The 15,428-nt window shown below is 42.2% G+C and overlaps 1 protein-coding gene across 2 annotated transcripts in view; it reads right to left on the bottom strand.

The window, feature by feature from the left end:
- Positions 1-15,428, bottom strand: part of Agbl1 (AGBL carboxypeptidase 1) — a 719,307-nt gene that overhangs the window by 619,632 nt on the left and 84,247 nt on the right. For both annotated transcript variants that reach the window (XM_046439390.2, XM_058577088.1), the window contains exon 5: positions 5,478-5,686. In XM_046439390.2, the coding sequence (XP_046295346.1) occupies positions 5,478-5,686 (209 nt within the window). The remainder of the gene's footprint in view (positions 1-5,477; positions 5,687-15,428) is intronic.

The following is a 15,428-nucleotide window of genomic DNA, read 5'->3' as shown; positions in this document are numbered from 1 at the left end:
CTCGGTAAATCCCATGTACCTAAATTAAACAGCATGCCTCATCTCAAAGCCCAGTGTTGATCCCTCTTGGTACCTGCCCGCCCAAAGCAAAGAAAAATTGGGTTTGCAGATGTAACATTTTGATTCTGATGGAACATAACAAGATCCTTCTTCTCAGACACTCTGAAAAATGTAAGAACAAGTTTACTAAATTGAGAGAGAGAGAAAGAATTCAGTATTGTTCTGTATCTCCTTGGCAAAAACACAATCTTTTTTTTTTTTCAGTAGTAAATGATTTTTTGTGCTGACTTGGTATAGCAATTTGACTAGTGTGGACTTCCAGTCTGATACTGCTAACAGGAGCAGCAACCTCTGAGGATAATAAGTCATAGCAGTAGCTGTGGTGGATGTGGGGTCCCACCACAGGACATGTGAAGTTCTGTGATACTACCACACTGTGTACTCCTAGGCCCACATTGCACATAGCTCCATATGCAAAAACATGGAGGAAAAATATCTTGATAAAAATGTACCTATGAATTCAAGCTACCCAAATAACTTCAATAGCTACATTTCTCCAAAAAGAAATGTCTTAATACAATCAAGAATGCCATTTTCCCTTCAGTGTGCTGAAATGGTACCAATCAGCTGTGTCAGAGTGCACAACAGGAAATCCTCCCCATGGAAAATGAATTAGTTGAGGTTGTTCCACCCCTTGGCCTGGTCAAATGGCCTCAAGTGTTTAGTGAAAAGTTATTAGAGTTGATAAAAGAAAAAAAAAAAAAGAATGTAGAAGAGGAACAGGTAAGCTGAGATAGATGGCTGATCAGAGATATGTTCCAAACCTCAACCTTGGGAGAAACAGAGCCAGGGTCAAGGCAGAGTTCAGCCAGAAAAGCCAACATTTTAAAACCAGGTCAATCTAGGATTATAATCAATGCTGATAGATATGATCAGGCTTTTGACCTTATGTGAAATGGTGAAAAGTCAGTGGAAGAATGGAAGCAAACACAAACAGTGTTCTGAAAGTTCAGTCCACAGTGTGAGCTGAATTGGGGAAGGTGGAGATGGTATTAAAATCTTCAGAAACCAAGGCATTAGGAATAATATTATATTTGATGTCTACTACACTGTAGAGGAAATACTTAGAAATTCACAGGTGATCCTTGGTTCCAAGGTAATAGAAATTCCTAGGTCCACTTGTCTAGAGCAAACAGATAGGTGCTCAGCAGGCCTAGGATGTCAGAAGGCATCATTAGTTTCAGAAAATCACTTAAAAAAAGTAGATCCTAGAAGGTCACAGTACTCAGGGAAGAGTCCTAGTAATAATCCTCATAATAACAAAGTGAGACATTTCAGTGGAAAAGGATTCTGGTTAAGAGAGAGAAGTCATGTCCCAGTTCTGCTTCTACAGGAGCCAATGCCATTAGCACCTCCCACTAAGCTCCTGCAGGCAGAGCAACGTTCCCCCTCACCTTCTTAACTCTCCCTCTTTCCCCTCATGCCCTCTGATAATCTCCTCTCTGAAAACGTTCCTTTAAAAGCATAAATCAGTTTAATGGGAATAGAGTTTCAGTTTTCAAGATGAAAAGTGTTGTGGAGAAGCATGAGTGCAGCTGTACAGCAGTATACTTAACACTACAAAACTGTATACTTAAAAAGAGGTAACAGGGTGAATTTCATATTCTATGTATCCTGCTACAACTGAAAAACACTTTCAGGCAGTTCTGGGAATTGAAGCTAGGGCCTCATGCTGGGCAAAAGCTCTACCCCTGAGTTACATCTGTTGTCCCTAAAATTTTTATTTTTTAAATTTAAAACCATGTTTCTCCATGTTTAAACCTGATAAAATAAAATCCAAATTCCTGCTCATGAGGTAGAGAACTATGTAGTCTGATCTGCCCTTTCTTTCCACCTTATGCCTTCTTATTTCTGTGTGATGGAAATAAAAAGCCAAATTCGTTCCCATGGTTCAGGAAGCACTGAATGCTGCCCCTGCCTGTGTCTCCAACTTCACCTCAATCCTTACCCCTCACTCACCAGGCTTCTGCCAACTTCTCTGTATCTTGAGCTCACTCTACACCCAAATCATCACCCTACCTGAATGTGGGCCTTTGCATTTGCTTATTTCTTCCTTCCTTGAAACCCTCAGCTCCTCAGACCATCGAGGCCCTGGTTCTTTCTTGTCATTCAGGTCTCAGAGCCCAAGAGTTATGCTCTGACCCCAGCCTGGTATAGCCCCTCTCCCTCTTTCTTTCTAGTCTTTTTGAACATAGGAGGGTAAACTCTAAGACTCAGAGCAGACGTACTGTAGCTCTGAGTTAGGAATGTCTTCCATGGAAATACTCTTGGTCTGGGACCCCCCTGTTTGCTCTCATCTAGGTCTTTCCTTCTGCCTGACTCCCCAAAATGTCCTGTTTTCCCACTAGTTCTATACTAGTTCCTCTCCGTGTCTGTGCCCAAAGACTATCTCCTCTGTTCTTCTAAACAGTGCCTAAATCAATAGCTGTTCTAGCCTGACTCAAATAGGATTCCTTCTGAAGCCCCCTCTGTTCAGCCAAGATAAATGGGGCTTTCCTTCTTCTGCATGGTTTTGGGTCCATTCACTTCCTGTACAGCCATCATCCTAGTCTGTCCTCACTGTAGAATGTAAGTTCCCTGAGAAGGATTAATCAGCCCCAACACCCTTCATAAATTAGGACTCAGGAAACTGAGTAAAAATTAAATGTTCTTGGGCCAATCTGACCTCCAGGGTATCTAGCTCCTGATGCCAAGTTGGTAACATTCTCATTAGGATTCAGTCCTTCCTTTCAGAGATCCATGATAGTAGTAGCTGGGCCTGTTTAGCAATGAGGATCCTAATGAATCAAGGTTTGGCCTTCCATTCTTTCTGGGAAAATAGCAGCTGCTGTGTCTTTTGTGAGGCAATAGCATTCCTTTTCCCAGTGATGTTCTCAAAGTGCGATACCAATACAAGTTTCATCAGCCTCACCTGAGTACTTGTGAGAATGCACAAGCTTGTGCAGACCTCAGACCAACCAAATTAGAAACTCTGGGGATGGGGTCTAGCAGTCTGTATAAATCTCTGGGTGATTCTAATGCATGTCAACTTTGAGAACCACCAAATTTTTGCAGCTTTTTAACCCTCTTAAGTTGTTATAGCTCTAAAGCAAATGGTCCCTTCATCTGATTATTTCACACAGGTTTATTCCTTCTGTGATTACCTATTTGTCCAAATGGATAACTATCTCATACAGTTTCAGAGCATCCCTCTATGGTTTTCTTTTCTTTTAATCTTACATTAAGTTATCCTTCTACCTTCTTCATACAAATCTCCAACAAGACTGCCTTGCAGTATACAGCTCCTTCCCCGCACTATAGATAACCTCAGCCTTTGAATGTTGAGGGGATGCTTAGAGGTATGCACAGGAATGATGACCCAGGAAACAAAGAGGTGGGCTCATGAAGAGAGAGACATGACAAGCAGTGGCTTCAACAGAAAGGCAAAGGACAATACGTTGGGCAAAAGCTATGGGAAAGACTCAAAAAATAGCTTTTTCTCAGTCAATTTCATGCCCGGTAGGCTTGTAATTATATCATAAACATCAACAGAAATAGTACAGGACTGTGCTTTTCAAACTGTGATCCCCGGACCAGCAGCATCCATATCACTTAGAAACTGCCTAATGTGAAAATTATCAGGCCCCTCCTCAGACCTTCTAGGTCAGGAATTTCGAGGATGAAGCCCAGAGAGCCCTGTGGTAAGGAGCCCTCCAGCCCACCCCAGTGCATACTCAACTTGGGGCAATGCTAGTACACGGAGGAAAAGCACAAGCTCTCAGGTGAAGCCAGCAGATTCAAAGCCAAGCTCCAACAGTAACTACCTTCCTGAACTTGGACAAATTACCTAATGTTTTTTTCTCAGATTCTTCATCTGTACAATGAGGATGATAATACAGTCTACCTCAAAAACTTTTTAAAAATGTCAAAATTGGAAGGTTCGTATAAATCACTAAGTTAGACATGGGCCGTAGTAGGAGCTCCATACAAAGAAACTGTCCCTCCCTTCTCCTTGTCTTCCTCCTCCTCTTCTTCCTCTTCCACTGTTGCTGCTTCATTATTATTTCACCACTATCACTGTCATCATCATTAGCAGCTGTAGCAGCAGCAGCAGCAGCAGCAGCATTACCACCACGATCATTCTAATTTTTAAATAGAGATTGAAACAACCATCACCAGATCCAAGGTCCCTGAGTCGGCCATCCGGCCAGCTTTCTCCAGCAGAAGAGGCAGCAGGGGTGATGGGCAGCTCAAACTCAGCACAGCTGCAAAGGGCATCTGTGCTCAGAGCATTCGGCCCAGAACTGGGAGGCTACTCAACACTTGCTATGATTCTGCCAGGGGAGTAATGGGCCATTTGGTTTCTAAGCCAAGAAAATATATCTTGCACCTGAAAGGATCATTTCCCCAAAACAGTAGAATGTCAAATGTCAGACTTTGCACATGAACTTGAGAACATCTCCTCTAGAAGAACATATTACTTAAAACACTAAAAGCAAAACAGGGAAAGGATGAAGGGGAGAATTCAACCCCTTGAAATTGTCACCCATACATTTCTCACACTCCTCCATGTGCTGGCCTTAATGTATCACAGCCAATTTATGCAGCATTTTTCCACAGACCCCTCCTGAACAGGTTTTTCATATAATACATGGGATGGAGAAACCTTGCTATAAGATTCTACCTCTATTCACATCCAGCTTCCATTCGCAGCAGTAATTGGAGGTTGGGAGCTTGTTATAAATGTGGTTAATTGAACAGTTGAGGTCTTCACTAACCTACTGAGGAATTGCTACTAAAACCCTGCAAACACACTTGCAACCCCTCAATTCCTGGGCTTCACTTGGTGTATTCTCCACTGTAGTCCTATCATAGATGTGTATATCTGGGGTGGCCATGTTCTTTTACTGCTCTTTTAATTGTTTTTGTAGCACAGAACAGAGAAACAGTAAATACTGTAGAGGGTACAGGACAAGACAGAATGGAGGTTTTTAGCATCAGCAATACAAAGGGACATTTCACAAAAACTGAGAGAGATTAGAGATTTGGGTGACTACAAGCTTCCAAAAAGCATGTGGAAACTTGGAAAAATTCAAAGCTTTGCTTCATCCAGGAAAAAAAAAATGTCAGGGCTGTCCTACAGAGGGACTGGGTTGGTTTATGGCTGCTCTCAACAGAGAGACTTCAACTTCTAGAGTCAGGTACCCTGACTCTAGAGTTCACACGACACCATTCTGGGCCTCTAGTAGTGTGAACTCAATAGATGATATATGGAATAAATGAATGAATCAATGACTGAGGATTTGAATCCAGAACACCTGTCACAGTGAGCACCAAGAACATTATCAAGTGTTCCCTGTTCTGTTTAGTTGTGTTTCAGCCCTTAGGAATCATTCAGATATCATCTGACTGTAGAGTGAATCCCAACACAGCATTACCTGTGTAATGCTGAACAGGGTCTCCATGCCCTGGGCCGCCAGGAAGGCCTCCCTGCCCGACCGGAAGGTGGCGATGTGCTGGAGGCAGAGTAGAAGCCCCCGACGGATCATCACGAAGGTGTTGACGGTGTCATGATTGTGCCAGTCCTGATGCAGTCTGAGCAAGCTGGTGACATAGCCTCTGTTCACCGCCCTGCGGCTGTTAGATTCTGACAACACAGGGAAAAGGCAATGTCAATCACAGGCTCTCCAGGGCCACACCTGCCTGAGAATAGCCCAGTGAGTCCTCCCAAGATCCTTCATTAATTCCATATATATATCTATCAAGTTCACACTTCCAGAGATACATAAAGGTGTCATGTAGACTCTAGAGTTAAAATACCTGGGTTCAGATCCCAGCTTCTGCCCTTACCACTGCACATAAAATCGGCAGATGTCCTCTTACTTGACTGATCAAATCAACACACCAGTAATGGAACAGAGTTGTGATGTGTCTCCTGATATAATGATGCACTGAGAAAGACACAAAATCATTTCCATGGTATTCCTGCCCCAAACGCATGACCTGAGCAAAGTCATGAGAAAAATCAGCAAACTCTGAGTAAGTGATGTGCTATAAAATATCGGACCTATATTCATTACAAATGTCAAGATCATAAAAGGGGGAAAAAAGATTGAGGAATTGGGGCTAAAGTAGGCTAAAAAGACATGACATCCAAGTATAATAGAGCACTTAGATTCTGGACCGTGAAACAATTTTTCTTTTCACTATAAAAGGCATTAGTGGAGCAATAGGCAAAATTTGACTAAGATCTATAGATTAGATGCTAGTGTTATATCAGGGTTACTTTTCAGATATTGATGAGCTGTGGTTATGAAAGAGAATATTTTTGTCTTTAGGAAATTCACAATTGGTATATGTGAATGTAAATCATTCTCAGGAAAATAAAATGGTGCTGGGGGAGGGGAGAGGAAGGAAAGAAAGAAGGAGAGCACTTTCCACTGCATTCCCAGATTCCAGGTCTCCACTGAATCTTTGTGGACCTAGGATATTGTTCTTTAGGTTAAGCAAACTACAAGGTTAGATGGGGAAGAAAAAGACCAAGTGAGATATCTGAAAGGCTGTCGGCATAGGAGATGTGTCAAAGTGTTGTTCTAGAGAATGGAAGCCAGCTGATGGATAACCACGGGGTCATAAATTTGGTATATTTGCTGCCTCTGCATCTGATTTTAGGCCTGAATTAAGCTGGCAGAAACTCCATCACCTGTACCTCATCACCTGTGGCTTACAGAACTGCGCCCCCCTCCCCAGGGAAAAATCCCTTCCTCAGGTATGGTTGAGATCTACTTGATCCTTAACCATTGAACCCTAACCCAACCTCTCTCACAGCTGCCAGCCAGGATGGAATCTGATGGCCAACATCAGAGTCCTGTACATAAGTCTCCCCTCCATGCATGCTTCTTTTTTTTTTTTAATTTTGTACTAGGTATTGAATCTAGAGGTGCTTAACCATAGAATTATATCCGCAGCCTGTTTTTATTTTTTATTTTGAGACAGGGTCTTGCTAAGCTGTTCAGGGACTCACTAAATTACCGAGATTGGCTTTGAACTGGCAATCCTCCTGCCTCAGCCTCCTAAGCTGCTGGGATTACAGGTATGTGCCACTGTGCCAGGCCCATGCTTGTTTCCTTTAAAGTAGCCAAGACACTGCCTGCAGAAATGCCTGAGGGATAACACCAAGGACCTAACAGAGACCTGGTTCCCAGTCCTAGCTCCTCTGACACAGTGCTGGTAGAATTTCCTGCTGCCTACAGACTTCTCACCAGCTCTTGTGGACACCCCACACACACACACTCTCTGGGGTCTTTAATCAATAAAAATCCTTCATTATTTCAGCCTCCTACACGTCTCACCTGATCTGCACACTGAATCTCACCTGTCCTGTGTCAGGGCTGTCCTACAGAGGGGCTGGGTTGGTTTATGGCTGCTCTCAACAGAGAGACTTCAAAAACAAATTAGAAATCAAATTTCTTGTATGTATAATTATGTCAAAAGGAACCCAGATATTATGTATAAATATAATTCTCTAGCAAAATTAAAAAGAAAGAAAGACATAGGAACAGTAGAATTTGGCTTGACTGGGAAAGGAATTGCTCATAGGCTATCCAACAAGAGGAAGGACCCTGTGTAGCAGTGAGAGACCTGGCACAGAAAATGTTCAGACAGAGAATTCAAGTCCAGGCACAGGATGTCAATCCACCCAGCAGGGCTGTCCTATGGGCTGTCTTACATCTGATGGGGAGCTGTAGCAGAGCTTTTAGGGTTTCCTTCACCTCTCCAACACGGGGATTTCTCTGTCAGCTCAATATGCCTGGCTGAGACCTCCATGAGACTCTGTCTTATGGGTGTAATTTTTTAAAATATGGTTGAAATTCTCTTTGAAGAAACAGAGGCACAAAAACAGTCCAAGATTCTTCTCTCTACAGTCAACCTATGCTACTTTTCAGAGTAGCATCTGTGGGCCTCAGGGTTGGTAGATGAGTGTGTACCATGGCAGACCTATCGGAAGATGCCTGGGCACCTGAGCTCCCCAAAACAAAGTGCACTACAGCCCTCAAAGAGACCGAATCTCAGCCACAAATACCCCAGTCTTGTAGCTCTGCTCTCTCACTGCACATCTCTCAATCATCCAAACCACTCACATTTGTTCATGAGACAACATGTTATCTGGCCAAAGTGTGTATGTGGCAGAACCCATGAACTGTAACCAGATAAGCAAAATTTACCTCAAAGTCAGATATTTCTCTAAGACCTTGGAAGTGAGCAATGAGTATGAAAAATAACATGGTAATTCAATGCTTTATTCCAAAGGGATTTTCTCATACTATTAATGGAATTTCTTTTTTTTTTTTTTTGCTTGTTTATCAAATTCTATATTGTCAGTTTTCACGGAGCCCCACTGAGATTTTTGACACATTTTTGTAGTTAATTTTATTACTATTTTCTTCTTTTTACATCCCATTCAGCCATGACCTTGAACTGAGAGTGATGAGCTTTATACACCCAGAGATGTGTTTGTGGAAGGTTTAAATCACCTTCATTACCTTCTTGAATGAATTACTCTTTAGTATCAAAACTATTTCTCTCCTTGGCTGGTCCTGGCCACAAAGCACTACAGTTCTCTACTGCCTAAATGAGTTTCCAGCCTCTCCAATATCTGATGTTTAAAAGAAAATTGAGGATTAAGTAGGAGGTATTAAAGGAAAGTATCATCTGCTTGAAAAGATGCCAAAACGGCAAACACAGCACACAGGGGCCCTGTGGGCAGTTCAAGGTTAAGGACTTTTGTCTTTTATCTATTTTTAAGGGTATGAGAATGATAATGCATTATCCTAATGAACTTCATCCATTACTCTCATTTTGTGGCCAGGGGAAGGGGGTAATGAAAAATTTTTTTAAAAAATCTTTAATTGTCTGAGAGAAAACTCCTCTAACAAATCCCAATGATTTTATTCACGATTTTCCTGTTAATCCCCAACAAGCTGTCATGTTTACTAACGTCTGAACTAGCTAAACCCCCTTCCTACCTGACCCTACATCAGTCAATCTTTGTCTGAGAATGGCTTGGGAAGTTTTGCAAAAGTCAATATGTATCTAAAACCCGACCAGAGGAGATTCATCAAATTGAAGAAGAGCAAATGTGGAGAAGAGCCAAAGAATGAAATGAGGGTCACCGGGATCAGCAACTTGAGGAGTTCTCGAAGATCTGAGAGGAAAACACTGCTTCTCAAAACAAGGGGAAATATCGAGGAGAAATGGTGCGTTTTCAAATACTGTTCTGGGGAAGCTCAGAGTTTAGGAGGAGAGGGGGACTCCAGGTCCCCAACCTTCTTCAGACACTGAAGCCCAGGTGCATAAATGGCTTCCTCCTAAGATTTTTTTTTAATTGGAAAAAATTAACTTCTGTAGCTTAGGTATGTAGACATATTTTTAATTTCTTAAGTAAACTGTTATTTCTTAATCTAGTTGGAACATGATGGATGGACCGAAAGAAGTTCTGAGAGCCTTTGATTTTAACACCTACCCCACCTCAAATGTACTCTCCCTGCTTCCTGGGCGCCCTGTTGTTCCATTGGTCACTCTTTGTCAGCCTCCTGCCAGGGATCTTCTTTGGCCAATTTTTATTTTGCTAATCCATGAATAATAAATAAATTATCTTTCTCCTTCCTTCCAGTTCACCCTTTATATTCAACTTATCCCTCCAGGTTAGGTCCTCCCAGAGCCTCTTTAGAGCCAATTCTCAGTCTGAAATATGGTCTAGTAATTTTTAACCCAAGTATTTCTTAACTGAAATTCAGATGTCGTTCTTTCATGCACACCCGACGGATAGAGATTTTTACACTCAGACCAAAAGAAAAATCAAACAAAACCAAACAAAACATAGAAGGGCATATGCCAAGATATCAATGCCATTTCATGAAAAAGAGGTGGGTATTATGATTTTAGTGACTAATTTCGAGTTTTTTCATAGTTTTTATTCCCCACATATTCTATAATACACTTTGATAGCCAGAAGCAAAATGCATAACCCTTTGACTGTAGTTACAAATTAGTGGCCTGTAGTCTTTTGGCCAGGCCATGCTGTCCATGCTTATGCACGGTGAACAGGCTTCTGGGTTGCCATAGCAACCAACTCACCTTTCAGTCTTACCCCATCTCCTTCAAAAGTGAATTACCTGCCTAGAGCCCCTAAAGGCACTGGAAAGCAAAACCATCTTTATGAAGATATTTGTCTTCTAAACAGGAAAGCCTAAAAACCTTCCAGACTCAAAGGATTAAATTTCTCCTGGGAAATTTGGGGCGCGATCAACTGGTGGGGAGAAATACTTGGCTTGGTGTCCCAGATTACTACACCTGCAAGAAGCCCACTACTCTGCCCCTCTTATTTGGCAAAAGTAAAGGAAGTTGTCATTGCTGTGATCTTCCCCTGACCCCCATCTAGGAATTGCATCTGAAGTGACAACCTTCAGTGGAGGACACATGGGCCCCTGCAGCAGAGGAATGGACTGGAGACCAAGAGCCACACTCCAGGATTGAGACACATAAATTAGTGTAGACCTCTAATCCCATCTTCCCTGCCTCACTCGTCCTGATCCATGGGCGACCCCTCAGCCTCCAGCAAGCTGTCTTTCTTAAATCCTCCTATGTGGCCAGGGGTTCCATGATATCTCATCACCCTTGAACATGTTGCTTCACACTCTATCACTGTCTTCATTTGAAAACAGAACTAATTATACTCCCTTCTAATGGGGTTGTTGAGAGAATTAAATGAAAAAATATGTGTTGATATATATAAATTAGCCCAATGCTTAACACACAATAAGCACCCTCCATACTGTTGCCTGTTGCACTTACCATCCTCATGATCAGCACCATCTATTTATGATTCCAACCTCCCCTCCACCAAAGTGCCAACTGCTCCAGATATGGACATGTTCCTTTGACAGCCACATGCAATAATGGGACCTTTGGGGTCCTATAGCTATTGATTTGAACTTGGGGTCTAACACTTACTAGTTGTGTGACTCGATTAAATGACTTAGTGCTATAGTTTGAATAGATGCCCTCCAAAGCTCAGGTGCTGCCAATGTGACAGTATTAACAGGTGCAGCCTCCAAGAGGTAAGGCCAGAAAAGCTCCTCCTGGTGAATGGGATCAAGGTGTTTATAAAAGAGACTGCCCACAGCATTCTGCTCACTTGCCCTTTTGCCTTTTGCCCCGTGAGGACACAGTGAGAAGACCTCACCAGACACCTTGATCTTAGACTTCCAAGCCTCCAGAGCTGTGAGAAAATAAAATTTTGTTCTATATAAATTACCTGGTCTCAGGTATTCTGTTATATCACAGAATGGACTAAATGGCTTAACCATTCTTAACTGTATTTCCATCATCTATAAATATTACAGCAATGTAAAAAAAATAAAGATAACGAAAGCATTTGCCTTATGAGTCCATTATAAGGATCCATTACATAGCACAGCACCTGGCATAAGCTATGTGCTCAATAAATGATAATTCCCTTTCCTGCAAGGATGATGTCCAAACCCCACAGACTTTTCACCAGTGGGAATAACCCAAGGAGAAGTTTTAAAGTAAGCGAACTTTATAATCATGGTGTGTTTGAATTTCCATTGAAATAGTTGACTTCTCACCCCCAAATAACCCCATGTCACCCACTGCTGCCTAGCTGTCCTGAGATGCCCCCATGCACATGCATTGAGGATGGCACCACTTCATCCAAGGCGCCCTCACAGGCCATGCTCACATTGTGGATCTCTGTATTTTCCCTCTTGGCAAAATTTGCATGCATTTGGGTCTGATTACCCTGAAGCCTTCTTAATAACCTGGTTAATCCTCTAGGATACAGTTGATTGATAACAGTTGTTTAAACTTAACCACGCTTGCTTTGGAATAAGACATATTTGCTTAAGAATAAATTTGAGGATTTGAAGTCCTCTGTCATTCCTGAGGACAGAAATCATCTTCAATTACATAGCGTACTGTGACATATACTATCCTAGGAAATTTTCACCAAAGGAAATTAAACAGCTTTATCATTCGTTCATGAACTCCCTAAAAATCCATTTGTCTGAACAACTGACAATTCGGTTTGTCTCTTTTGGAATAGAAGCTCCCTTCTCAGAACAGAAGACCACTGAGCCAGGCTCACCAAACTCCTGTTTACTCTCCAAGGTTTGCTTCCAATCCCTCTGCTCACTGTGTTCAACAACCTGAGCAGTTCTATCACAAAAATATGCCTGATCTCAATCAGGATTTCACATTGATGGAGTCACTTCGAACCACAGCACCCAAACCCTGTGACTAGCACCCTAGAACTCCCTGTTTTTAAGACTCAAGACAAGGGTCAATCACTCAACTTTGCAATAGATGATTCTGGTGATCGTCTCAAGGAGCCAGTTTAGAAGCTCTTTCTGTACAAAGTAGCCTTTTACCAAGGCTTTGAAATCATATTACTAGAACAAGCCGCTGATGACTTTGCCATTGCAACTCCAATTACAAGCACGAGTGTTTATTGAGTGAATGTCTCCTATGAGCTCAGCACGAGGCTATGTCGTTTTACATGGATCATCTCATTTGTCTCGTAGAAGGGCTTTGAGATAAGCATTAATTTTTTTCCTTTTACAAATGAAGATGCAAGAGAAGGTAAATAGCTTAAGTCCACAGAGCTTATACATGGCATCTCTAGGATCCAAATAGAATCCCCCACCTGACTCTAAAACTGACACCCTAACTTTTCCCCAAAGCCCTTGATTCAGGTTAACAGAGCTCACAATTTTTGGTATCCAGATGCAGACACAATTTAACTCCTAACATCCAGCTAGTGACTCTGTGAGGACAGCCCAGAATATGAATGCAATACCTGAGAAGGAGAGATGAAATCAACCCTCACCCACTGCCTCCCCAGTTGCAAAAGCAGGTGGAGTGCTGCACACAAACGAAGAGCAGCAAGAGATGTGCTAAAACATAACTCATCCTAATGCCTTCAGTAATGGAAATTACACTCGATTATCATTAGCTCAAATAAGAATGATAATATTGAATTACTTTACAGGTATCCCTTGCCCTTTCTAAAGTAGATGCATTTCAGTAAACTTGGTTATAAAGCAAATGTTGGTTTCAAGCAAATCTTGTTTTCCCACTGACTGCCTTTATAAGATTAAAGATGGTTTTCCTAAGCTGCAGAAATAGTGGCTCAGATGGATAAGAAACTAAACAATATAGCATGATTTGAAACCTAGACTCATCTACTTCTAATAAAGAAAACCAGCTCCATCTAATAACTCCCCACAGATATATTCCTCAACCAGAGAAATTTCTCCGTGCTCAGGAAAGTGTCGAAATCCACATCTTCCTTTTCTTCCATATACCTCTGCTCTTCTGTGTGAGCATACTGTCTAGTAAAGGAGTGTTCCACTTATGAAGAGGAAAACCACAAGACTCAAACCTCCTCCAATTCACATTCCACAGCTTGTATACTGAGTCAATCTCATATCATGCTTTATCAATTCTAAGGCGCCTCTTTCCACATTTTCTTCAAAATTTAAGATGATTACTAATCACCACTCTTAGTGGCATAAAATAATTGGTGTACCTTACAGTCAAGGAAATATGATTGGTCAAGGTTCAAGAAGATATGATTGATTTTTACAATACTGCATTGCTACATTGAAAATTCTCTAAAATGAGTTGATTCCAGGCAACAGGTGTCAATTGGAAGGGTTGCTCTGCATATGCAAATGAACAGATAGGGCTTTGTTCTGAGAACCAGATCCTGCTGCTGCTAGCAGACAGTGAGTTACAAACTAAAACTGTGCTCACACAATCAAACCCAAGGTGCCACCATGAATCCATTCAACACAAATTTATTTAGCATCTATGTTATGCCATTTTGTGACAGGCTCTGCTGTAGGCAGTGGAACAAAAGAGACAAAGTCTCAGCTCTTATGGGGCTCACATGCCTGTAGAGCTGTTGGGGTGAGGGGCAGGCGGTGCAGATACCAAATAGACACACAAGCAAAGAAAAATAAATAAGGTAATTTCAGATAGTGACAAGTGAGAATAAAAGTGACGTTTGAGTGACTAAGGGAGACAGCTACTCTAGACTGGGTGGTCAGGAGAGGCCCTTCAAGGGTACAGCATTTGAACTGAGGTCTGAATGATAGGAAGGATTCAGAATGCAGAGATCTGGAGAAAGGACTTTCTTACCATCTCCAGGGCACAGCAAGTGGAAATGCCAGAATTTGGCCAGTGCAAATAACAACAACAACAACAAAAAATGTTGGTTAGCTAAAGCCAGGTGATGAAAGTAAGGGGAAAGCAGCAGAAGATTACTGGAAAGGTGGGCGAAGTCACAACATGTGCCTGCACCATACTGAGATCCACCACAGGGGTTTGTGCCAATATGGAAAATACATCAGGTCAGATTTTCTCTGCAAGAAAGACCTTAGGAATGATCGATTTTTGCATGGAAATTTGTATAAGAGTTTTTCTATCCATCCAGAGTTTTATTTTGAGGGTAGACTCTCAAATGCACTCACTGCCCCCCCCCCAAAAAAAGCCACTATTCTTTCTGGGTTCCTGTAAAAGATCGGCCTGGTTTCACTCTGTTGCTTCCAGCAACAACTCATCAGAGGATGATCCACAAATAAGAAAGCCAGGATTTATACCAGGAAGGAGAAAAATAACCTTTCCCACCTGCCTTTCTCTACCAATTGCTATGTCGGCCATGGCGCTGCCTGCTTGGGCCAGAACGCAGACAAGCAGTAGGGACAACAGGAAAACAAATCTGCATGGTTGCAAACAGCGCATCTGAGTTAGCTCATTAACTAACTCTCTCTCCAGGTTCTCAGGGTGTGAGGAGGAGGCAAAGAGCAAAAGCCTCTGAACTCAAACTCGATGCCCTTGGCCTTATGTCATCTGAGAGCATGTCACAGTGAAATCCCAGAACTTTGAGCCTCACCCCAGCTCCTTTTAACTTGACTCCTATCATTATTTTGCATTCTGTTTTTTGTTTTTGCAGGACTGGACATTGAACCCAGGGGTGCTCTACCACTGAGCTATATCCCCATCCCTTTTTATTTTATTTTTTTTTTTATTTGATACAGGGTCTTGCTAAGTTGCTCAGGCCGGCCTTGAACTTGTGATCCATCTGCTTCAGCATCCCATGTAGCTGGGATTACAGAGGGTAGCACAGCACCCAGCTGGACACTTTGGTGTTCCCCTCCTCCCCATCACCTAGGCTGCACCAGCAATGGCCGCCTCCTGGGCCCATTTCCATCCTCTCCTCCCCTGCACAGTGCATCTCACCAAAGCACAACCCAGAAACCTCTGACCAGGCTGAAAATAACATAATGGCCCCAGGGAAATCG

Source organism: Marmota monax, unplaced genomic scaffold (genome assembly GCF_021218885.2).
Source record: "Marmota monax isolate L192 unplaced genomic scaffold, Marmota_monax_Labrador192_F-V1.1 WCK01_AAM20220418_F8-fsc00005, whole genome shotgun sequence".
NCBI lineage: Eukaryota > Metazoa > Chordata > Mammalia > Rodentia > Sciuridae > Marmota > Marmota monax.
This window is presented reverse-complemented; position numbering and strand designations above follow the sequence as displayed.